General features: G+C 38.0%; 1 protein-coding gene and 1 pseudogene across 1 annotated transcript; both read left to right on the top strand.

The window, feature by feature from the left end:
- The first annotated feature begins 509 nt into the window (after positions 1 to 509).
- LOC107851028 (probable glycosyltransferase At5g03795) lies at positions 510 to 10194 on the top strand. The gene is made up of 5 exons (XM_016695921.2): positions 510 to 778; positions 2370 to 2878; positions 2977 to 3107; positions 7368 to 7716; positions 8409 to 10194. The coding sequence occupies exons 2-5, from the start codon at positions 2420 to 2422 to the stop codon at positions 9096 to 9098; spliced, it is 1629 nt and encodes a 542-aa protein (XP_016551407.1). The 5' UTR covers positions 510 to 778; positions 2370 to 2419; the 3' UTR covers positions 9099 to 10194.
- LOC107851020 lies at positions 9793 to 26574 on the top strand (annotated as a pseudogene).

The following is a 26574-nucleotide window of genomic DNA, read 5'->3' on the forward strand; positions in this document are numbered from 1 at the left end:
ACACTAAGTTATTATTTTGTCCTTATTTATGTTATATATATATATATATTATGCACTATTTGATTTCAATTCAGTGATTCACAAAGTATTAACCTATTCAAGGCAACAAAGGCACAATATAAAGTTCGGGTATTATTGTATTGGAAAACTTGAAGCATTTAGTAGTTTTCAACAATTAGGATTCAGTTTTTTTTTCCGAACTAACATTCAGTTCAAGTTTAAAAATTCTTGTAAATTAAAATGTATTGCATAGGATTTTGGCGGTAACTAAGATTTCATTTTTTTATGTTAGTTGTTACTATTTCTATTTGATGAGTATTTTCTTATTAGTTAAACAGAAAAGCGAATCATTAAGGATCAAAAACCGATAAGAAAATATCTTATTGGTTGGTTATTGGTTTTACATATTTAAAAATAAAAAATTGATAAATTGAGCTAATAACATATAAAATCGAACCGAATCGATCGATGCACACCCGAGGGAGTAGTTTTGTTATATATTAAAAATGGGTCCAAGTTGACAACTGGTACTACTAACTAACCACCAAACTGCCAATTACCAAAAAAAAAAAAAAGAAAGAGAAAAAGGTCACCTTCAACATGCCTCATTCGTTCACTTTTTGCACTTTACCTTTACAGTACTTCCTACCCAATCCAATCACCTTTCTCTTCTCCACAACGCCAAATTAATTTTCCCTCAATTTCTAACCTTCAATAACCCAAGGCTTGTTAATTTGCTCCGCCATCCATTTAAGCATCGTACACACTAACAAAAAAGGTATGTAATTGTCCTCAGGGGCGTATGTAGGATTTTCAGTGAGGGCATGGTAGTACATATATGGACTCTACTATTTATACATAAAAAAAAAATTTATCATGTAAAAATAGTATAATTTTCCCCTGGAATGCATATAGATCCGCCACTGATTGTCCTATGTGTATGTGTGTATATATATATATATATATATATACACACACACACTTCCTCCTTTCCAATTTATGTGTCACTTTTTGGATTTCGAGATTCATATTGCCATAATTTTCTCAATTATTGTGACTTACACTGTGGTTAGATGGTGGTTTGGCATGGTTTCATAATTTACGGTACACTATGTTATGGTATAGTACTGTATAATATAGTATAATACTACGTTTGGATAGAATGTTTCGTTCACTGTTGTTTAATAACCATTATTGTTTGGTTTGACAGTATGGTACTGTATCGTAACTGTAACTGATATTATAAATACTAAATTTATCAACAAAATCTAATAAATTAACTAAAAACAATTTTCTTTCAGCGTTTGTTATTTTGTTTGGCCATAAGTTTTAAATGTGGCGCGGATGTCTTAGTTCGGAGGTGTGAGAGGTTGGCTATGGATGGTTGTAGGCGAGGTAGAGATAGGTCGAAAAAATATTGGAGGGAGGTGATTAGACATGATATGGAGCAGCTACAACTTATTAAGGACCAGTGGCGAAGCCAGAATTTTCATTGAGGGGATTCATAGGTAAATATATGGACCAGTCGAAGGGGGTTCAACAGTGGCGGAGCCACCTTTAGCAAAGCGGGGTCAGATGCACACCGTTCATCGGAAAGTTATCTGATGAATAGAGCTTAAATGTTAGCTATTACGAGTGTATATTTAATTTGCACACCCTTAACACTGCTAAGAATAAATTTGTACACCCTTCGCCAAATCTCTGGCTTCGCCACTAGGGTTCAACATTATATATACATAAAAAGTATTTTTGACCATGTAAAAATAGTATAGTTATGAACCCCTGAATTCAATGTGGCTCTGCCACTACTGAGGACGTGACCTTAGATATGAAGGTGTGGAGAACACATATTTGGTAGAAGGTTAGTAGGTGGGAGTGCAACCTTGCTAGTAGGGTGGGATGCTTTGTTTGTAGCTGTACCGTTAGTCGTAGTGCTATGCGTGTGTCTTGTAGTTTCTTGTTCGTGGTATGTTGGTGATGTTTGTGATTTCGGATAGGTAATTTATAGTAGTACTCGGTGGGTGTCTTGTTTCTGATATGACCTATTGGGTGTTATTCCATTTTGTTGTTTGTTTTTCGTTTTATGATGTTTATTATACTATTTTTGTCTTGATCTAGGGGTCTATCGGAAACAACCTCCCTACTTCATTCTGAGGTAGTGGTATGGATTGCGTACACTTTCCCTCCCTAGTCCCCACTTTGTGAGAATATACTGGGTCTGTTGTTGTTGTTACTATAAAACTGTGAACTGACATGCATCTACATAAACAATGTATTCATATTTGTTCTTTGTCCCTGGTTGAGCGTGTTACTACTTCACATCAATAAAGCATCTGAGATTTTGTTTAAAATTAAACTTTCGTTCACAGATCTCCCTGTTTGAAATGGACTTTTTACGCTGCCTAAGGGACTGAAATGGATGTGCAAAAGCATCTCTGTTTTTAGCAACAGGATGAAGATGAGGAAATCGTTGCGGAAAATAATTGTTTTTCTGTTATTCAGAATTGACTGGAAGAAAATGTTTTTCGTTGGTGCTATTTTGACAGTATTTAGGGTAATGTTTCAAATTTCTTCACTTCCTTATCCTCTTACTGAATGGATCCTCTTCCCATCATCGGAGATTTCATCTTCCCAAAGTTTGAATCATGAAAAGAACTTAAGGGAACTTCCAGTGAGTCGAGATTACCGGTTTAGCATTAGTCAGCATGCCCCTGTAGTTGTTTCACTCAACTCTACAGACGGACTGAGTCAAAGACTGCAAGTTCTGGAAAGACGAGAGCAAGTTTCGACACAGCAGAAACATAGGAAGCATGTGAATGCAGTAGATAAAGTTATTTCCGCTTCTTCACCTGTTAGAAACGTGTCCAACCATATGCTGGTAAGTCTTTCATTGTGCATATATTCCTTAAGATTTAAGAATATTACTGAATTCATTTGCCTTCTTACTATATTTTTTTAATTATATTAATATTCCAGAGATACATAGCATCTTTGACTCCAGACGAGGCACTTGCATATGCCAAAAGAGAGATCGAGAATGCCCCACTAGTTACCGATGTTCAGGACTTGTATACTCCTCTATTCAGGAATGTATCTATCTTTAAAAGGTAGCTATTTGATTTTAGTAGCTTATTTTTCGGATGATTTATGATGATATACTCTAATGAAGAGTCTTATTTAGTAACCGGAAGGTCATAGCAGAAGCTAGAAGATTGGCCCCAGGGCTTTGGTAGTGCAACCCAATGTGTGGGGTTAGGCACCGTAAGGGTTTGAATCCTGTGATAGACAAAAATCACGTATGTAAGTGGAGAAGGGTAGAAAGACGGGCAAACGACAAACAACAACAACAGCATACCCAGTGTAATCCCACAACTGCGGCCCATATCCATAATCCACTGAGTTTTGAACCTTGCGCCATTGATCTAAGGGATTTCTCGGTTACTAGAAAACAGAAGTTAGAAGATTGGTTCAGGAGTATTAGGAGTAATGATTGGGGCTTGAGCAAATACATATGCACTGATTTGTGTGCGGAGAAGAACTTTCTTGTAGTTTTGAGGTTGACGTTGTAACTCACTAACTGACTATTAGAATAGATTGCTTCTTTTGATATCTAATAGGGACATATTTTTGACTCCAAATAGAGTAAAAAAAGGCCAGTTCGGTGCACTAAAGCTACCGCTATGTGCGATGTCCGGGGAAGGGCCCAACCACAATGGTGTATCGTACGCAGTCTTACCTTGCATTTCTGTCGGAGGCTGTTTCCAAGGCTTGAACCCGTGACCTCCTGGTCACATGGCAGCAACTTTACCAGTTACTCCAAGGCTCCCATTCAAATAGAGTGTAGTGTTTATAAGTCTGATCCATAAAGCCTTTAGGATAATTGTCGCTAAATCTGCGCCTTAGTATAACTTGAAAAAGAGAAAAAAAAGAAAAAGAAATTAATAGTTCAGAAGGGTGATTGTGTGTATATTAATAGCCTGTTTGGGCAAGCTTATTTTTTTCAGAAGTGCTTATTTTTAAAAAGTGAGGTGTTTGACCAAGCATTTCAGGGAAATAAGTGCTTCTACGGAGTAGCTGAAGTTGTTTTTCAAAAACCAAAAATACTAGCTGTGAAGAAATATAAGAGAAGAATATTATTGAATTATTGTAACTACATTATTACATTGAGGCCCTATTTATAGACATTACATTCTAATCCTTTTGCTAATAGGATACTACATTACAATTCTTTTCCAAGTAGGATTCTATATGCTATTTCAATTCCTACTCATATTCTAACACTCCCCCTCAAGCTGGTGCATAGAAGACATATGTACCAAGCTTGTTATGAATGTAATTAACACTAGGATGGTTGAGGGACTTGGTAAAGATATCTGCAAGAAAACTCATAAGGACTGCTCTGGACGTCTGGGAAACCTCAATTGAAAAGGAACAAACAAAAAAGTGATCCAAAAAGTAGTAAACATCGCTAGAAAGTCGATTTGTCACTACAAATTTATTGGAAACTGGTATAGAATATGAATCATCTCGAAATCAAGAGACGAGTAGATCTTGCATAAGAAAGTCACTGAAAACTTAGCCGAAACATGCTCATACGCCGGATTACTAGATTTGATGACTGAAAAGTGACTACAATCTGAGGGAAAAAAATATATGGGTAGGGTTGGAATGATGACACGACCCTACTGAGAAAGAGAAATATGAGTAGGGTCGGAATGACGGCACGACCCTATTGAGAAACAAAAATTATATGTGTAGGGTCGGAATGACGGCACGATCCTACTAGAAAAGAGAAATTATATGGGCAGGGTCGGAATGATGGCACAACCCTACTGAAAAAGAGAAATTATATGGGTAGGGTCGGAATGATAGCACGACCCCACATAAATTAGATCTGAGGAGTCACCGAAAAGACGTACGGAACTACATAAATTAGATCTGAGGAGTCACCAGAAAGATGCACGTTGCTATGCAACTCAGATATGACAAAGTAGTCCGGAAAGATGCACGGTGCTACGCAAATCAGATATGAGAAAATAGTCACCGAAAAGAAGCATGGTGCTTAGAAAAAAATAGATATGAAAAAGTAGTCACCGGACAGATGCATGGTGCTACGCAAAGATATGAGAAAGTAGGGGAAAGAAGTGTGGTGGCCTAACTTTTGCTAACATGATCATTGGCTGGACGGGCGGCATATATGGATTATAGCCGCCCGCCGGCAGCGGAAACTCTTTGATTCTTTACCAAGATCGTGGAAGCTCTGATACCATGTGAGAAAATATAAGAGAAGAATATTATTGAATTGTTATAACTACATTATTACATTGAGGCCCTATTTATAGACATTACATTCCAATCCTTTTGCTAATAGGATACTACATTACAATCCTTTCCAAGTAGGATTCTATATGCTATTCCTATTCCTACTCGTTTTCTAACACTAGCTTCTTCCTATAAGCACTTATTTGAAAAACACTTTTGAATAAAATACACTTAATTAAAAAAGCACTTTAAAAAGCTTGACCAAACATTAATTATTGCTCAAAAATGCTTTTTACATTTATTGGTTAAACACAAATTGCTTCTCACCAGAAGTGCTCTTTTTGAAAAGCACTTTTGGAATAAGCACTTTTCAAAATAACTTGATTTTAGAAACTTGGCCAAACAAGCTATAAATCTAGGATAATATGCCTCTGTGGATATCTGGTTAAATGTTTTTTTCCTTTTTGGCTTAAACAGTAGCTTTCGTTAGTAACAAAAAGGTATTTACAATACGGACCATGAGTGGAATTGGACCATCCACTTCTCTACATCAAAAGACTATAAGCTAATCCTATCCTATTTTATACATTGCTGAGTGCAATTCCAAAACTCAATTTGACCAAAACAGAATAGGATAATCATCTGTAAAATCACCGAATTTCTAGTAGCTAAGCATTACCTCAAGGAAAGGAATTGAGCTCAAGTAGTGCTTGCTTCCACTTAGTAACCTTGTCTCCTCGAATAAGTAGATGTAGCACAATTTCCCTGCATATTTGATCAGCTTCGAATTTTGTTTGCTGGCAACGACCAGCATTTCTTTCTTTCCGGATCAGAGCAGTTACCATAGAAAAAACACAGCAAGTCTTGCCCATAGATAATGCGTGATCCTGCAGTCAAAAAATAAGTGGTGAAAAAGTTTCCACTGCCCGTCCATGGAAAATACAGTCAAGTGGCATATGGATTCCAAACTTTAGGAGCCCTTCCACAGCGGCTAGCCTCTGCTGCACAGCTAACCGTAGGTTGAACTATCTTGGGTGGATACTGGCTTGCAACGTAATGCATTTCCAGTCGACCTTAGGGTGTTGTGGCATAAGTAATGTGTACATCTTGTTGATTGAGTAGCCCTTCCTTCCTTGCATTGCAATCACCCTGGTTATTAGATTGCCCTGAATGCCCAAGAGGCTTTCTTAGGTGTAGGCATATTTTCCAACTCCTCCATTTTAACGTAGTAGCTATGGATCCATTGAATCCAAAGAAGGTCCTTCTTTCTACATATAACCCGCAGTAGCTTTAAGATTGCAGCTTTGTTCCATAGAGTTAAGTTCAAGATGTTAAGACACCCTGAAGTCTTTGGCCGACACACTATATCCCACGACACTAGAGCCTTCTTAGAAATAGTCACATTTCCAGTCCATAGGAAGGTTCTGAGAATTGTATTAATTAATTAACTTCAACGCTTTCTTGGGAAACATGAAAATCTGATCCCATTATGTCTGAATTGCGAGGAGGACCAATTTAATCAATTGTTCTTGCCCAGCACATGAGGAGTTTTGCAGTCCAGCATGTTATTTTCCCAGTGATCTTCTCAATAAGGGGCATAAAATGGTGGATAGCTAATTTCTCCGAGTCCAAGGGTACCACCCAAATATTTGAAGGGGAGCGTACCAATCGCGAACCCCAATTTGTATTAATTAGCTTCAACACTTTCTTGGGAAACATGAAAATCTGAGCCCAGTATGTCTGAATTCCGAGGAGGACCGATTTAATCAATTGTTATCTCCCAGCACATGAGAGGAGTTTTGCAGTGCAGCGTGTTATTTTCCTTGTTATCTTCTCAATAGGGGCATAAAATGTTGGATAGCTAATTTCTTTGAGTCCAAGGGTACCCCCTATTTTCCTTGTTATCTTCTCAATAGGGGCATAAAATGTTGGATAGCTAATTTCTTTGAGTCCAAGGGTACCCCCATAGGTCCGCCCCTAGTCCAAGCTGCAGAGTGTTGAGCAACCATTGGTTATTGAATCTTTTTCTGTTATGCATATCTTTGTCATCTATTTGTGTTTCAAAATTAGCTTTTTCTTTAAACACAATTAGGTTGACATTCCAGGAGCTACGAGTTGATGGAGCTTATACTCAAAGTTTACATCTACAAAGAAGGGAAAAGGCCGATTTTTCATCAACCTTATCTTAGAGGAATTTATTCATCTGAGGGATGGTTCATGAAGCTGATGGAGGACAGTCACCAGTTCGTGACAAGGGATCCACAAAAGGCTCACCTGTTCTATCTGCCATATAGTGCACGTCAGTTGCAAAGGGCACGATATGTGCCTAATTCACATAATCTTAAGCCGTTATCAGTGTTCCTACGGAACTATGTGAACATGCTAGCTGCAAAGTATTCTTTCTGGAACCGCACACGTGGGTCAGATCATTTTCTTGTTGCTTGCCATGATTGGGTATGCATGCTTATCATTATTGTCTGCTAAATTAGTTATTTCTTCCATAAGCATTCTTCTGTGGACCTTAACTTGTAAATTCGCATGTTACGCAAGGGGAGTTGGACTTACTTTTATACAAGAAAAGAGTAGACTGATCTAGTTGTGAGAGCTCAAAATGTGTGGATTAGATGCATGCCAAGGTTAGAGGAGCGGATCTATTATCCATCGAGTTTCGAACCGTGCATCAATGATCTTCCCCCTCAGGGTTGGGGGTTGGGGGTGGTGTTTGTTATAAAATAAAGGTTTTTTTCCTGCATAAGAAGCTACTCTATCCGTCCCAATTTATTTGACACTCTTTCCTTTTAGTTTGTTCCAAAAAGAATATCGCCTTTCTATATTTACTAACAATTTAACTGTAAAATTCTCATTTTACCTATAGTGAGATGATTTATAGCCCAACACAAATATCTATCATATCTTTTACACACAAGCTTTAGAATTTGCTTTTTTTTTCTTAAACTTTATGTCAGTCAGATAAAGGAACATAAAATGAATCGGTGGGAGTATATAGTACAAATAAGAAAACTTTTTTTTTGCAATTATTATGTGTTGAACTCTTTTCTGGTTATTGATTTGGAACGTTATGCGTTTTCGATTGATGAGTATTTTACGTTTTCTTACTACTCTCATGTTTTAACTAATTCTTACAGGGACCTTACACTCTAAAGGACCATGAGGAGCTAAGTAGAAACACTATAAAAGCTCTCTGCAATGCAGATATATCTGAAGGAATATTTGTCTCTGGGAAGGACGTTTCCCTTCCTGAGACCACTATAAGTAATCCCAGGAGGCCTCTTAGAAACCTCGGTGGAAAAAGAGTGTCACAACGCCCGATTCTTGCCTTTTTTGCTGGAAATATGCATGGTCCGGTACGTCCGAAACTCCTCAAGCATTGGAGAAACAAAGATGAATCCATAAGAATTTATGGGCCTTTACCCCATAGAGTCTCAAAAGTCATGTCTTATTCCGAACACATGAAATCAAGCAAGTACTGCCTTTGTCCAATGGGTTATGAAGTGAACAGCCCGAGGATTGTTGAGGCAATATATTATGAGTGTGTGCCTGTTATCATCGCTGATAATTTCGCCCTTCCATTTAGTGAAGTTCTTAACTGGACTGCCTTTTCTGTGGTTGTTTCTGAGAAAGATATTCCTAGGCTAAAGGACATTTTATCAAGTATACCTCTGAGACATTACCAGGCCATGCAAAATAACGTCAAGATGGTGCAGAAGCATTTTCTTTGGAACTCAACACCGACTAGATTTGATCTATTCCATATGATTTTGCATTCAATTTGGTTTAGCAGGCTCAATCAGCTTCAAGTATCACAAATATTATAATTCCTCGAGTTCTAGTTTTTTCAATTTGGTGGTCTATTGGATTTGGATTTATGACGTTTAGAGGCTAGAGCTTGTCAATTCGGATGTCGATATACAAAAACCTTTTCAAGAGCTGCAGCTGGTTCAGTTCTCTTAGTGGGCATTTGGGGAGATTCCAAATATTTTTCACTTTATTTGGAATCTATGAGTTTGGAGTTAAAGATGGAATTGGTTTGGTTATGCATTTTGCAACGGAGAGAGGAGAACATTTTATTTGGAATTTATGAAGATCGAGTTGAAAAACAGGCTTGGAGCTGGAGCACTCCAAATTTGGAATCCAACTCCGAATCGAATATGATGTTGTTGTTGTTTGTAGGGAAAAAGAAATCGCGTTTGAACTTTTGCCCAAACATCATGGCTAGCATTTCACAGATTTCCGACATACTGAACTACTACTTGAAATGATCTCAAGTTTGATGTTTTTGAAACTACTGAAGTGTGCTGGTGTTGAAATGGTCGGCGTATCTCTATGATGTCATGCAAGCAACAGAGTTACTTTGAGAAAGAAAGAAGGATGAAGGGGAGAGCATGGAGAAGAAACAAACGGAGGAAAAAATAAATAGAGGAAGAATAAAGTGAAGTGAGAAGAAAGTTCAAGATAACTGAACATTTTCCACATTCTACAACAGTCATTTGTCGGGGATGTCGTGCTTCATAGATAAGTTGTGACTGAGCCTGATAGTTTCGAGTAGATGATTGTGAATGAGTTAACTGAGCTTTGAAAGTTTATACTGACGTACACACACACTTTCTGCGTTTGCCCAGAGGCGAAGATGTAGAGCCAGAGAAATGAGTATGATCTTTATCTTCTTTCTTTGTTTATGTACACATAGTTCGAGTCAAAAACAGTGAGTTCAGTTGAGCTCATAAAACTCGTAGTTCAGATCATAAAATTATCTGTTAAGAATTCATTTTTGTATATGCATATAAGCTCAAAAACAGTTAATATGCATCTGGCATCTGGGATGATGCGTATAAGATGAGATGGCCTCTTTCTTTACTTCCTGAGTTGTACTGTTTTCATAGAAGTGATACATACAAGAATTTTCTTGTGTTACCTCGTGAGTATAATGCATAATGCATAGACACTTTAATTTGTTCACAACTAACAACCAAAACATTGAAGATGCACATGTAGACACTTCATCTAATTATCTCGTCTCCACTGTGTTAGACGAACATTCAAATTTTAATCATTTAGACACCTTTAAAAATTATGTGACACGCCATCATCAAGTGTCGACGAGACATAGTGGGGACGAGTTGAAGTGTCTAGATGTGCAGTCTTACAATTAGAGTGTTTACTTGTCAGTTGATGTTACATGTGAGTTGCTATCTTTTTAACGTATATATAACAGATGTTAAATCCCTTTTGGTTTCTTCGTATGTTTATTTCTTTATTTTGAACCCTCTCAGTGAAAATCCTAGCAACGTCACTGCAGATATATATATATTCTTTCCAAGTGACATAGTTTTCAAAATGTTTTTGCTTCTCTTTGTTGTGGATGTTATGTCTTCATAGATGAGTTGTGACTGAGCTGATAGTTTGGAGTAGATTAATGTCAATTAGAATTTAATGAGCTTTGACAGTTGATACTGGCCTATACGCTACCAGAGGCGAAAATATAGAGCCCGAGAACGAGTATTATCTTGTTTTATGGATGCATTAATTTCTCTCTGTGCTTATGTACACAAAGCTCGAGGAAAACACAGTGGGCATATAAAACTCGCCCTAGATTCACATTCACACAAAGTTCAGACCATAAAATTATCTGTCAAGAGTTCATTTTGTTCTGTTAATATGCAACTGCGATGATGCATATAAGATGAGATGGCCCCTTCACTTCCTGGTTGTACTGTTTTCATAGAAGTGCTACATGAAAAATCATGTTCATGTGCTAAATTTTGAATGCTTCATGAGCTAGCTTTTGGGATTGAGTTAGTATCCTTTACTCGTTAGGTAAACGTTTTGCAGTTTTATCCAATCTTGCATTTTCTCAAGCTGACTTAGATTTTCTATTTCCTTCCCTTCTTGAACTGGACACAAGCTGCATAGAGGCCTGAAGAGTTTTTCGAAAAAAGATGGAACCTAATTGTTCGTCAGCTAAGTGAAAGTGAACACGAAAGCAAGTCATTTTCTGCACAAGTTTAAGTGTTAGCAAAGACATACCCCCCCTGATTTGGTTGGAGCAAGGGAGGCCTGGGATAGTAAAGCCACTTGTTCCATGATATGCCCATCACTCAGCATGGACATTCATGTTTCTGTAGGGTAGATGCTCAAGGAACACATACCCGTTGCTTAGCAATTAGTTTGAACATTGTTTAAACATATACTTTTAGGAATTATTCAACTATTTATACGTCAAATCGATGACATTGATTGCAGGCAGCCCGTACAATATATTCGTCCCTGAATGGACTGCTGTCTACAAGCTTCTGCAGATCTTTCTTCCGTCTTTTGTTTTTGTAGTTTTTGAAAGGTCTATGGAATATCTACAAATGTTGGTTACTAAGTACCTGCACTGGTAGGATGTATCAGGTAGTCGTGAATTAATGCATGCAAGCTGGTTTGGGCACTATCATTTTCAAAAATGAAAAGAACTGGAAAAGAGATCTCCTACCTGGTGGAAATAAAAGGAAAATGGTTTTCACAATTTGACATTGGTGGGATCGGGCTTCGGGAAAATTTTTGGGCAAAACTTCTCAGGCGGTCCCCTGACAGCTTATTAAATGGATCGGGTTGCTTTGGCGGGGCCGTGGAGCCATTTACCAAGTCAAACGGTAGAAATGGCAGGAATTGCAGATTTTTTACGACTTTTGATGGGTGTTAGCCCAAGGTTCGGGGGTGGGCTTGGGCTCTAGGAAAATTTTTCCGTAAAACTTCTCGGGCGGTCTCCTGATGGCCTATTAAATCGATCAGGTTGCTTTGGCCGAACTGGGAGAGTCATTTTTCTAGTCAAACGGGCGAAACGATAGGAATTATAAATTATTTGCATCTTTCGGTGGATGTTGGCCCACGATTCGAGATGTGGGATCGAGTTTAAATAAATATTGGGCAAAATTCTCGGGTGGTAACTTGATGGCCTATTAAATCGATCGGGTTGCTTTGACCGGATTGGGGGAGCCATTTTCCAAGTAAAATGGGCGAAACTTCTTGGGCGGTCCTCTGACGCCTATTTAATGGATCGGGTTGGTTTGGAGGGGGAGCCATTTTCCGAGTTAAACAGGCGAAACAGATGGAACTGCAGTTTTTTTTGCGACTTTCAATGGGTGTTAGCCCATGGTTCGATGGGTGGGCTCGAGCTCCGAGAAAGTTTTTAGGCGAAACTTCTCGAGCACTATCCTGAAGGTGTATTAGATGGATCGGGTTGCTTTGTCGTGGCCGAGAGAGCCATTTTTCTAGTCAAACGAGCGAAACAGTAGGAATTGCCGATTTTTTGCGACTTTTGGTGGGTGTTATCCTACGGTTCATGGGGTGGGATAAGTTTTCGGGAAAATTTTTGGGGAAAACTTTTCGGGCGATCCCCTAACTGCCGATTAAATGGATCAGGTTGATTTGGCGGGGCCGAGGGAGCCATTTTCCAAGTCAAATAGGCAAAATGACAAGAATTGTAGATTTTTTGCGACTTTCGGTATGTGTTAGCCCACGGTTCATGGGGTGGGCTCGAGTTCATGGAAAAATTTGTGGCGGAACATTTCGGGGGGTTCCTTGACAGCCTATTAAATCGATCAGTTTGCCTTGGCGGGGTCGGGGAAGTTATTTTCCAAGTCAAGTGAGCGAGTCGATAGGAATTTTGTTTCTTACGACTTTCGGTGGGTGTTAGCCCGCGGTTCGGGCGGTGGGCTCGGGCTTAGGGAAAAATTTTGGAGAAAATATCTCGAGCGGTTCCCTAACAGCCTATTAAATGAATTGGGTTGCTTTGGCTAGGTCGAGGGAGCCATTTTCCTAGTCAAACGGACCAAACGGTTGGAATTGCGGGTCTTTTACGATTTTCGTTGGGTGTTAGCCCACAATTCATGGGGTGGGCTGGGTTTTTGTGAAAATTTTTGGACGAAACTTCTCGGGCGGTCCTTTGACGACCTATCAATAAATCAGGTTGCTTTGGTGTGATCGAGAGAGCCATTTTTCAAGTCAAACGAGTGAAATGGCAGGAATTGAGGGTTTTTTGCAACTTTCAATGGGAGTTAGCTCACGATTCAAGGGGTGGGGTCGGGCTCTGGAAAAAATTGTGTGAAACTTCTCGTGATGTTTATTAAATGGATCAGGTTGTTTTGACGGGGCTGAGGTAGATATTTTCCAAGTCAATCGGGCGAAACGACAATAATTGCGGGGTTTTTTGCGACTTTCGGTAGGTGTTAGCACATGTTTCGGGGGTGAGCTCTGGATCCATGAAATTTTTTGGACGAAACTTCTCCGACGGTCCCCTGACAGCCTATTAAATGGATCAAGTTGCTTGGCGGGACTGGTGTCACGACTCGAGCCGAAGCCCTGGCCGCGACGAGCATCCCGAACCATGAAGGCCCGAGCGCCCTTCTCTATCTGGCAGTCATGCACGCCATTCATATACTATAAAGAAATGTGGAAAAGATAATAAAGACGGAAACATGGTCAATCACTTAATTCAACTGAACTGTTTGAAATTTAATTCAAAATATTCAAAAGCATACGACACCAGTCTGCGAAATCTCTAACAATACAAGAGTCAGTATACATCTAAAATCTGGGACAAAGCCCCTAGTCGGACCATGAACCAAAACAAAATAGTAATGTCCAATAACCAAAACCTTCCGAAACAAGGGAGACTTACTAACTGCAACTTCGGACAAACAATCTACAGCTTAGCCGGACCTCGATAGTGTGCCTCAGATCCTGAAATATATGGGGGTCAATACAGATGTACTGGTACGCAGAGCAATCCAAAATAATGAACTGTTATGCAACATAAGTGAGAGCAATTCATAAAACATTTTACATACGATATATAAAAACACATTGGCATACTTAAAAACTTTGAAACATTTCCTTGAAATCATGACTCACTCTTTATCTAACTTCTGAGCTAGGTGGTACACCCTACAATTCTACAATCCCGCGGGATATATGAAATCCGCCCTTGACTCGGTGGTCAAGTCCCCAAACCAAGTTTGCCGCAAAGGTTGGAGTATCTGCTTATATACTACGCCACAGGGTCGTCGCCAGCGTACAATTTCCCTTTCGGGTAACATAATAACCTGTATCGGCAAAACACGGTTTCAGACAATGAGTTTTCTGGACTCATGCCTTCTTCGGGTAACCACCTAACTCTCTTTAAGCCCATTTTTTAATTCTTTCTAAACATGTATCATTCTAAATTTCAAAATCTAAAAACCTGAAGTAAAATCTGCATTCTGTTCTGTTCTGAATTATCATGGCATTATCCCTTTTGGTATCGTCATACCAAGACTTGCAAGTCATATATCTAAGCCATAAAATATCATCTAAAAATATTTCATCCAAAACATAATGTTTGGACCACCAAATCATTCAAGCAGTATAAGGGGATTCATATTTCAAAACATGTGTGAAACCATTCAAAGATTCTCTCTTTTCAATTCTTAAACATATGGTGCTCACTTACTCTGTAGTAAATCATGAAATTCTTTCAATAGATATCTTCATCATTTATCAACAAATAAAACACCCTCTCTTTAATTCACCATCAATCTCAAATCATTTAGCAATAGCCAAGAAACATTTATACATACTTCAAAAGGTGAAATTTATCAATTCGTAACATGTGAAAATCAAAAGGTTTATAACTAGAGAGGGAGTACAAATATTGATGCTCTCAATTCATCTTTCAAAATTCCAAACAAATACATGTATATATATACGAACAAAATCAATTTAAGGGGGAGGCCTTAAGACCAAAACATTACATCATTGAAAAGGATTCACAACAAATATTCATGCTCTCAATTCATCTTTCAAAATTCCAAACACATACATGTATATATATATGAACAAAATCAATTTAAGGGGGAGGCCTCAAGACCAAAACATTACATCATTGAAAAGGATTCACAATGCATATTCTTCAAATTGATCTCAAAACCCTTCATGAATATATGATTTCTAAACCTTAAAAACTTAATAAAATAATTTCACCATACCCAAGTAGTTTAGGAAAACCCCATGTACCTTATATTGATTAGTCTGAAGATTGGAAACCTAATCTTGAAACCTTTCTTGAGAATCTTGAATTGAAAGGCTTGAATTGTTGATCCAAACGGACGAGCTAGGGTTATGTTTTTGAGAGGATTTGAGATGTTTAATTGATGAAATAGGAGGAAAATATCACCCCTTTAGGGTTATCAGGCATGGTTCGGGAGTTATAAGGGAAGAAAAGACTAAAAAGCCCTTAAAAATGCAGAATCAACAACTGAAAACTAGGGGTGAAGTGGAGCGTGTGTCGCACGCTAATCGCGCGACCTTACTGCCTCTCTTACGAAAATGGCTATAACTTTTCGCTCGAATATCGGATTAAGGCGAAATTTGTATCGTCGGAAAGCTGACTCAAAGACCTTTCATTTGATATATAGTAGGACCTCTAACTCATTATATACAAGAAGTTAGGATCGATGAAATTTGACCCAAGTTTAGACATTCACTAAAACTTAAGCGATCGGAAAGTTTTCAACTCGTCTTTGAGCTAGGGGATTTTTGTGACTTCAATTCACATTCAAAGGTATTCACAAACTATAGGATTGATCATCACACATTTATTAACTAACAACTATTGGGTTTGGGTCTATATGCGTGGAAAAGACGGTTCAAACTTTAGCTCGAAAGTGCGGGGTGTTACAACTGGGGGCGCCATTATCTAAGTCAAGCAGGCGAAACAACAACTATTGTGTTTTTTTTGCAACTTTCGATGAGTGTTAGCCCACGATTTGATTGGTGGGCTCGGGATCTGAGGAACATTTTGGGCGAAACTTCTTGAGCGATACCCTGTTGGCCTATTAATTAATTGTATTGGATTGCTTTGGCGGGGCCGGAGGGTCCATTTTTCAAGTCGATCGGGCAAAACGACAGGAATTGCGAGGTTTTTGCGACTTTGGGTGAGTATTAGCCCACTGTGCAGGGGTGGGCGCGGTCTCAAGGAAAAATTTTAGGTGAAACTTCTCAGGGGCTCGTTTGACGGCCTATTAAATGGATTGGGTTAGTTTGACGGGGCTGGGGGAGCCATTTTCCCAGTCAAACCGGTGAAATGGCAGAAATTGCAATTTTTTTTGTGATTTTCAGTGAGTGTTAGTCCATGGTTCGGGGGGTGGGATCGAGCTCCGGAAAATATTTTGGGTGAAATTTCTCGAGAGGTCCCTTGATGGCCTATTAAATTGATCGGGTTGCTTTGACGAAGCCGGGGAAGCCATTTTCATGTGATACGACAACACATCGAATCAGATTTGATGCTACGTGATTGGTTCTTTCCGTTATTTGAGTCATGAAGCGTAGATTCTTTTACATGTAATTGAATAAGAAGCCTTTGCGAAAAGGTCAGAGACTGATATGGTTCTATGAGGCACACCATGGTTTCATTTAGATCTGATATGCTCTTCCAGTTGACATCCAACATCAATGTTTAGAAAATTTCTCAGCTTCTGTCATTTCATTCTGACGACTTTAGGCTATCTTCATTAATTCAAATCAGAGACGGAACCAAGATTTGAATCTGATGGGTTCTAACATTTCAGGTTCTTAGCGCTGAAATCTTATAGGATAGTACAGTTTGTGTTGTAGAGAAGACAAACATAATGACATAATTCTATTCAAAAAGTTTAGAATGAAATAATCAAAACAGAAGATTGAAAAAAACACAAGCATTTCAGCAATGGAAGAGATGTAATCCCTCCGTCTAAAAAAGAATGCCCTACTTTTTTGGCAACACTTTAATTTAAACTTTCCACGTGGAAAATTTAAGATCACACGATACAAAAGTATTGGTCAGAAGTGAAGACCACACTCCACAATTGTGGCTCTCAGAAAGAGTATTACAGGTTACTGTGTTTCAAAAACAAAGATCTGCAAATCAGGGAGAGAAAATATTCCTGTTTTTTTCTCTTTCAACAGATTTTGTCTCGGAATTGTGCCTTGAGAGGGGATGCTGCCAATCCTACCGAGGACTTTATGGATTTCTTTTTCGAGAAGCGAGAGGTACTTGCCCGAATGGGGCCTGGTAGAGAAAGACATAAAGGAAATCGAGTTCGTTGAGCAAGTCAAACTCTATCTTGCAATTTTCTTAAACTTTGTGCTAAGTCAAAACGGGTCATTCTTTTTGAAACAGAGGGAGTATAAAATATGGAGAACTCTTTGCTTCACTCATTTCTCAAGAATAAAGGAATTGCACAAGTATCATTTATATAATCTGAAACTCTTTTGCTGGTAACATTCCTTTTCTTCTTTTCCTTCCTATACTTTTTCTTTGTCAATTAAATAGTTGGAAAAAGAAAGGTTGTCCAAAGCACTTATATTAAAATAATAGGAATCATTCTTCTCCTATCTGCACAAGAATGAAGAGGTTCCACAACAACTGTTAAAAACTTATTTAAGATTTTCTTGGAATTCTTCTTTAATAAAGAAGTAAATAAAATATAAAGTTACTGTGCAAAGTATTTATCTTGCACTTCATCATAGGTGAAATTATTCTTCTTTTTAATCCCAACCATCCGATATGTACGGTGTTTTCTACCAGGAGTTTCTCTATTTAAGGACTCGGACCCAATATCTCTAGTTAAAAGTGGATGGATCAACAAATATTTTTAACTTTATAGTGGAAAAGAATGGTTATCGAAAGCTAAGTTGCTCGGACCCTCCAAAAATGTTGTTGCACCTGTGTCGGATCCTCCTAAAAAGCACTACTTTTAAAGGATCCAACACGCACGTGATGATATTTTTGAAGAGTCCGAGCAACACTGATCGAAAGTTTATAATAGTTCTAACAGGAATCATATTCTCCCTTCTGAGCAAGATTTAAGGGGCTCCACAACAATAATGTAAAACTGATTAATGATTTTGCTTAAGTAGTGCCTTAAACAAGGAAGAAGTATTCAGTTTAGCTTCACTTGATAATCTTTGAAAGTCTAGCATTCTGATCAGAAACACTTTTTTCTTTCTTCACTTCAGCAGTTTTTCGATGGAAATAGTTGTTAATGCTGTAGGTGGCATTATTGTTGAGGTGGGAAAGTTTGTATCGAAATGCATCTATCCTAAGATTGAAAATATTGTCCGTTTCTCGTCAAAAATTGAAAATCTGAGGAAGGAAATGGAGAAGCTAACAAAGTTTAGAGACGATATCAAAGAGAAGGTGGAAGGAGCCGAGGGAGAAGGATATAAGCCAAAACCAGATGTTATCAAGTGGATCGAAGATGTTCACGAGCTGGAGAAAGAATGGGAGTCTATGCAAGAAAGCATTGCAGCGGCTAAGACGCTTTCATATAAATGTTGTCCAAAATGCAGCCTTCGCTCAGAAATCTCCACTCAATCACACAACATCCGAGATCAACTGTGCAGTCTTATAGAGGTCGGACAAAACTTTGGATCCAATTTGGTGGTAGAAAATTATCAGATGAAAAAAGTTGAGTTCATACCTGGAACATCAATAGAAGGCCAATCTGCAGCAACAAGGAATCTCAACAAACTCCTACGACTATTGGAAGATGATGAGGTAATGTTGAAACTAATGCAAGATTTAATTCTAATATTTTATATTTTGATAGTTGTTAATTTCACTAACTCATGTCTAATCAGATTTTATAGTCCAAATGGTTTGTAGTTGAAATTATAATTTTTTTCTATTACAAATATGGTGTTACTATTGCGCTTCTTAAGGAGGTTAAATGGAGATTAATGTCTCGACCTGTTTTTTAGTCAAACCGTGATTGACATCTGGTACCTTAACTTGATCCAACAAACCATCTTGACTGTTCTAACTGATAATATCACATAACCAACTTGCAGTTAACATAAATAACTTAACCTTTTGATCGAATACTCTACTCCAAATAATTCATTAAATATAAAGGGAGTGCACAAGACACAGATTTCCTGGTGAAGGATAAATGAATATTAAAACTGTGAAGTACAAAAACAATCACCGAAACTTATAGCTTAGTTCATTAATTCGCTCTTTTAGGTTGTTCTAATAGACTGGGCTTTTCTTATGTCCAATTGTGGTGATATAATAGGGTTACTTATAGCCCTTTAAAGGACTTAAATCTTTTAGACCTCATTAGGTCGGTATTAGCAATCATTTCTGAAAGTTTGGATGTTGCAAAAGTATGTCTTTATTCACAGAGTTATACAATATTTATAGGTGAACAAGAAGATCAAATAATCTAATCAATCCCTAATTCTTAGGAGATACATGAATCAAGAGATTTCCTCTAATCAATTTTCCTAGAATAACAATATATGCTATCTATATCTACGGCAGCAGATTGCAATCATATCTGCCAACTTATTTTGGAGAAGATTATAATCAAACCTGTCAGCTCATCAGTGGAGCAGATTATGCCTAAATCTGCCAATTCATTCGACACTCCCCCTCAAGTTGGCATGTAAATATAGAACATGCCTAACTTGCTCAGAAAGGACTCAAAAGTAGTTCTAAAAAGACCTTTTGTGAAAATATCTGCAACTTGTTCAGCTGTTGGAACAAAAGGGATGCGCCCACTTTCATTTTCAATCTTCTCCTTAATGAAGCGCCTGTCCACTTCAGCATGTTTTGTTCTGTCATGTTGAACTGAATTATGAGCAATGCTTATGGAAGCTATATTGTCACAATACAACTTCATTGGTAAACTCACAGGTCTTCTTAGTTCTTCCACCACGTTTTGCTTTTTACTTCTCCATGTCACTAAATTTCCCCAAATAAATGTACGATATCCAGATGTAGATCTTCCATCAATAGATGAACCAGCTCAGTCCGCATCCACATAAGCCTCAACACTTCTTTGCTCATTCTTTTTGAAGAACAACCTTTTCCCAGGAGAACTCTTTAGATACCTTAGGATTCGATACACAACTTCTTGGTGTTCATCTCATGGAGAACGCATGAACTGACTAACTAGGCTCACAACAAAGGAAATATCTGATCTAGTATGTGATTAGGATTCGATACACAACTTCTTGGTGTTCATCTCATGGAGAACGCATGAACTGACTAACTAGGCTCACAACAAAGGAAATATCTGGTCTAGTATGTGATAAGTAAATCAACTTGCCTACCAATCTCAGTTATTGGCCCTATAAGTAAATTTTCCTTCCTTTGCGAACTTTAGATTCAGATCAATTAGAGCTTCAGCTAGTCTATTTCTTTTAATAGATCAAGAACATACTTCCTTTGTATCACTATAATTCCTTTCTTCGATTGTGCAACCTCCATGTCGAGAAAATACTCCAGCGCGCCTAAGTCCTTTATCTTAAATTCTGAGGCAAGATACTCCTTTAGTTTTTCTATTTCAACCACATCATCTCCTGTGAGGATGATATCATCGACATACACTATAAGAACTGCAACTTTTCCTTCTAGTGAATGTCGCGTAAACATTATGTGATCTACTTATCCTTGCACATATCCTTGCTTCTTCACAAATTAATTAAATCTTTCGAACCAAGTCCTTGGAGACTGTTTTAGATCATAAAGAGATCTTTTAAGTCTTCATATTATTGACTTGTATTTCTCTTCAAAACCTGGTGGAGAATCCATGTAGACTTCTTCCTCTAGTTGCCCATTCAAGAAAGCATTCTTCACATTCAACTGTTGAAGCGACCAGTCAAGGTTTACCACAATTGTCAACAGAACTCTAATTGAGTTTAGCTTTGCTACTGGAGCAAACACCTCAAGATAGTCAATGCCATATGTCTGTGTGAATCCCATAGCTACTAGGCGGGCCTTATACCTCTCCAAGGCTCCATCTAATTTGAATTTGGTGGTGAACACCCCTTTGCAGCCCACTGGTTTCTTTCCCTTGGGTAGATCAACCAATTCCTATATCTCATTTTTTTGAGCTTGCAATTCCTGCAAAATAGCCTCCTTCCACCCGAGAACTCGTAGAGCATCCTGCACATTTTTTGGAATCTCCACACTAGAAAGTTGTGAAGTAAAGGCTGAGTAACTAGACGACTACTTTTTATGGGACACAAACATAGAAATAGGATATTTAGGAGCATTTCTAACACCTTTGCGTTTTGCACGAGGTAGGTCCAGATCAGAGAAGGAACTAGAAATGGAATAAGTTGGAAGATTGCCTTGAATTCTAGTAAGGTCTTGTGGAATTGACTTTTGGCAGTGTTGAAATCGTCGGTCTTTTTGTCTTGAGTTCGGTTCCTTATCTAGTACACCTGTATTTCTTTTGTTTGTTCTCTGTTTCCATTTTTATTTTTGCCATTAGAAGGCTCTACAGGATCAATATCTGAGTTTCTATCATTTAAGTCATTTAGGTCAATATCATATCTCATATCGCTTCCCTTTTTCATCATTTGTATCACACTTATTCATATCTTCTCCTAGATCCCTCACATAGGTATTTATTGTAATATCTAGCTCCTCATTTTCCTGATGTCCACTTTCCTTAATATCCCAAAAAGCGAATCTTCTATGTGATACACTCCATGAAGATGAGTAGTAAAATGGAGTTGGGACTCAAAGAAAGTTAGATCCATTCTGACAATTATCCTCTTAGCATGTGGATCACAACACTTATATCCCTTTTGACTTGGAGCATATCCTAAAAAAACACATTTCTTAACCTACGGTTCAAGCTAACTACAATTATGAACATGAACAAATGTTGTACAACCAAAAACTTTTAGTGGCAAATCTGCTGGTAACCTAGAATTAGGAAAACTCTCTCTGAAAAGGTGTTTTAAATTTGAAAGAAAGGGATGTCATCCTATTAATAAGGTAAGTAACAGTCAACAGAGCCTCTCCCCAAAGGTACTGTGGAACTTTAATAGTAAATATTAAAGCCCTAGTTACCTTTGTGAAGAGTCCCACGTCGGAAGAAGGATGAGTTCTTGGTCTCCTTATATGGACTTGGACAATCCTCCTCTCATGAGCTAGCTTTTGAGGTTGGGTTAGGCCCAAGATCCATTCTTTACATGGTATCAGAGCCAGACCCATCTAAATTCTTTGTTCATCAATGTTGGGCTCCCATATTATATTGTTCATGCTCCAATTAACAAGGTCTGGGCGTGCGGGGGAGTGTTATGAGTCCCACATCGGAAGAAGGATGGGTACTTGGTCTCCTTCTATGGACTTGGATAATCCTCCCCTCATGAGCTAGCTTTTGAGGTTGAGTTAGGCCCAAGATCCATTCTTTACATGGTATCAGAGCCAGACCAATCCAAATTCTTTGTTCACCGATGTTGGGCCCCCATATTGTACTGTTCATGCTCCAGTTAACAAGATCTGGGCGTGTAGGGGAGTGTTAAGAGTCCCACATCGAAAGAAGGATGGGTACTTGGTCTCCTTATATGAACTTGGACAATCCTCCCCTCATGAGCTAGCTTTTGAGGTTGAGTTTGGCCTAAGATCCATTCTTTACAACCTCTAAAAAGTGCCTATTTTTTCTTTTTGTGATGCCATTTTGTTGAGGTGTATCAATATAAGAACTTTGGTGTACTATCCCTGTTTTTCTAAAAAAATTTCCTAATGGTTCATTAAAGAATTCACGACCATTGTCGCTTTGTAAAATCTTAATTTTCTCATTAAATTGCATTTCCACCATGACATAGAAAGTATCAAACGCATTTTTAACCTCAGATTTGTCCATCAATAAAAAACCCAACTCAGTCTAGTATGGTCGTCAATAAAATTTAAAAACCATCGTTTTTCATACATTGTTGAAATTCTAGACGGTCCCCAAACATTACTATAAATCACCATACAAGTCTTTGAAGCCTGACACTTTTGACAGGGAAAAAAAATCGGTGATGCTTAGCCATTTCACAGAATTCATAGTGGAATAAGTATGGACTTTTATTTCTAAATAACTGAGGTAACAAATGTCTTAAATAATTAAAACTTGGATGTCCAAGCCTATAGTGCCAAAGCATAACTTTATTCAAAACAGAAGTAAGAGTTCAAACAAATAGGATTCAGTTGTAGAGAGTTGTTCCCGTTGTCAAGCACTAACATCCTTTCTTTATTACTCTTTTTCTTCTTCTTCTCATATTGCAGTTCAAACACTTTTGATTCATATTAATTCCAAGTACATCACTTAAGACATGTTGGTCCTGATATCCCTTGAAGCATCTTAATTACACTTTTAAGCCCGTTATTTTCCGAAATTGTGAGCCTAGAAACTTACGAGGCGTTACAATTAATTTAACAAATTTGAGATCAAGAAATTATGACTAAATGATCAAAGCCTCCTACGTCTTTGTTTCTCTAGTTTTCTATATTTCTTCTATGTGACCATTGTTGCATCTTTCACTTGAATCCTCTCAGGTAAGCATCATCGGTGTGTGGCGTACCGGAGGAGTTGGGAAAACTACATTGGTGAAGAATCTGAACAATGAGCTCCTAAAGAATGTGTCAAGTTCCAAACTGTCTTTTGGTGTTGTGGTATGGGTTACAGTGCCCAAACCACCAATTGACATAAGAAAGATCCAAGCACAAATTGCCAGTAGATTAAACCTACAGGTAGATAACGAGGCCAGTGTAGAAAGCATTGCTGGCAAAATCTATCAAAGGCTCAAGAAAGAAACGAGTTTTCTTCTCATACTAGATGATGTTTGGGAAGCTGTAAATTTGGATGATGTAGGTGTGCCCCAACCTGAATATCCAGCCATACGCAAGGTAATATTAACTTCTCGTTTTTTGGGTGTTTGTAAACAAATGAAAACAGACACAGAAATGAACATATTCACACTGAAAGAGGATGAAGATTTGGCAACTTTTGGTCAAAAATGCCGGAGATGTTGCCAATCTGGAGTATATTAAACAATTGGCAAAGGAAATTGCAAGAGAGTGTGGTGGTTTACCTTTAGCCATCACTGTTATTGGATCATCTATGAGAGGGAAGACAAGGGTTGAGCTCTGGGAGGATGCTTTGAAATCACTTAGAATGTCCGAACCTCATAACAAAGATGTCGAGAAAAAAGTTTACATGGTCATCAAGTGGAGTTTGGATTCTTTAGAATCTCAGGATATTGAATTAGCTTCAGAGCAAAGAAGCAAAAATGTGAACAAAAAGAGAGGCGATATTCAAAGTTGTTTCTTATATTGCTCCTTGTATCCGGCGGCTATTCCGATAGATGATCTCATACTTTGCTGGTGGGCAGAGGGGATCCTCGGTGAACATGACACATATGAACAAGCCTACAACAGGGGAATCACGTTGATTGAGAGTCTAAAAGATGCCTGCTTGCTAGAAGCCGATACGATGGAGATTTTTACAGCGAAGGTTGTGGATTGTGTGAAGATGCATGACGTGGTTCGTGATGTTGCTATATGGATAGCTAGTACCTTTGGGGATGAACACACTTCTGTTATTCAAGCTGGAATTAGGTTGACTGAGATATCACATATTAAAATATCAGCTTCTGTCAAGAGAATATCTTTCGTAAGCAACGAAATTGAATATCTACCTGATTGCTTCACGAAATGTCCAAAGATAACATCTTTACTTTTACAAGACAATGAACCCCTTAAGAAAATATCCCAGGAATTCTTTTTGGCATTTCCAGCTCTAAGAGTTCTGAATCTGAGTCTAACTAGCATTACAGAACTACCTTCTTCCATCAATAGTTTATGTCAACTACGTACTCTAATACTACAAAGTTGCTTTGCGTTGAAAGAGTTACCACCTGTTGCTAATCTTCATAATTTGCAAGTGCTCGATTGTGATAATACAGTGTTACGTTGTCTGCCACAAGGAATGGACAATTTGACAAATCTGAGGCTATTAAATATGCTTCTTGTTGATTTGAAGAGCACCAACAAAGGATTTTTCCTCAAATTGCCAAGCATTGAAATGTTAGATCTGTCGTATAGCGCTGTTGGAGCGACTTCTTTTGAAGAGATATCATCTCTACAGAACCTGACTTATCTTTCTATTAAAGTGGATAGCTCATATTTTTCCAATAGAGATTACACCTGGATGACTAGATTGAAAGGATTTCTCATTGAAGTTGGGGAAACTTTAATTTATGTACCATACAACAAGTCAATGAGGGCCATAAATGTCTACAAGTGTGAAATTTTCAGTAACGGAGAGCTCTCAGGCATGTTGCAGTTTGCTTCAGATCTGTACTTGAACTAATGCATGGGTCTCAGGAAGTTGATTTCATACAACACTTTTAATGGATTAAAATCACTAAACATACAGAGCTGTTCTTGTTCTTTCGGACCAGTGGAAGGAGGAAGTGGACAATTTGACCCTTTGCCAAATCTGGAATATCTCGACCTCCATTTCGTAAAAAATTTAAAGAGTGTTTCTGATTTTGGTCAATATTTGGGTCTAAGATTTTCTAAATTACACCAGCTGGATATCTCTCAATGTGCAAGTTTAACATGTCTTTTCAATGATGGTGGAGCTTGTTCTGTACCCAAGCACTTGGAAGAAATTACAATTAGATATTGTAGAGATCTGGTAGACTTGTTTGTGCAATGCAACTCAAGTGATCAAGCGACACTTATCAACTCAGAAATTCCAAGAGTTAGGAAGTTAACGTTGTACGACTTAGCAGAACTAAGAACGTTGGGGCAGCCACAGAGTATGTGGGAACACTTGGAAGAACTCATAGTGAGCGATTGTGACGGATTAAGGAAGTTGCCTCTCTCTATTCAAACCTCCAAAAACATCAAAATAATAAAAGGAACATCAGAATGGTGGAGCCAACTGGAATGGGATGATGGCAACTTCAAGTCAAATTTAGAGCATTGTTAAAAAGAAAGGTATAACTGACGACAGAAGGATCAAAGTTGACCGTTGCTTCCGCTGCATCTCAGGTGATGTGCCAATTAACTTTCATATTTTCAATTGTTGATGGTATTATAATGTTCTTCTTATAAAAAGGTTTATAATGTTCATGGTTATTTCACCTGTAGCTTTAATGTTTTGGATTAAGTGCTCAAATTATTTTCCAAGAAAGATGAACACATATAATGTATTCGATATGATGGAAAATGTTTTTCATGAAAGATAAACATTGTACAGAGCTTGACTTTTTGTTGCTTCATTCAGGGAAGTAGAAAAACCGAGGAAGGAAATTCCTGCACTGGAGAGCCCCAGAGTTACAAGCTGAAGTTAATCAGTCGAAGTTGTTGTAATGTATTTCCTGTCAGATGTCTTAAGTTTTGTACGTCAATAACTGTTACTTGTTTGTACTTACTGGTCTGATAGTTTGATTGCTTTATTGTATACTAAGTAATTTAACATCTTGTTTCAA

The sequence above is a fragment of the Capsicum annuum genome, chromosome 1, assembly GCF_002878395.1.
Source record: "Capsicum annuum cultivar UCD-10X-F1 chromosome 1, UCD10Xv1.1, whole genome shotgun sequence".
Classification (NCBI taxonomy): domain Eukaryota; kingdom Viridiplantae; phylum Streptophyta; class Magnoliopsida; order Solanales; family Solanaceae; genus Capsicum; species Capsicum annuum.

Bases quoted from the DNA above. Each gene is read 5' to 3' on its own strand.
- LOC107851028 (XM_016695921.2), top strand. From the start codon at position 2,420: ATGTGCAAAAGCATCTCTGTTTTTAGCAACAGGATGAAGATGAGGAAA. The intron at 2,879-2,976 runs GTAAGTCTTTCA...TTAATATTCCAG, and splicing joins ACGTGTCCAACCATATGCTG to AGATACATAGCATCTTTGAC. The intron at 7,717-8,408 runs GTATGCATGCTT...TAATTCTTACAG, and splicing joins TTGTTGCTTGCCATGATTGG to GGACCTTACACTCTAAAGGA.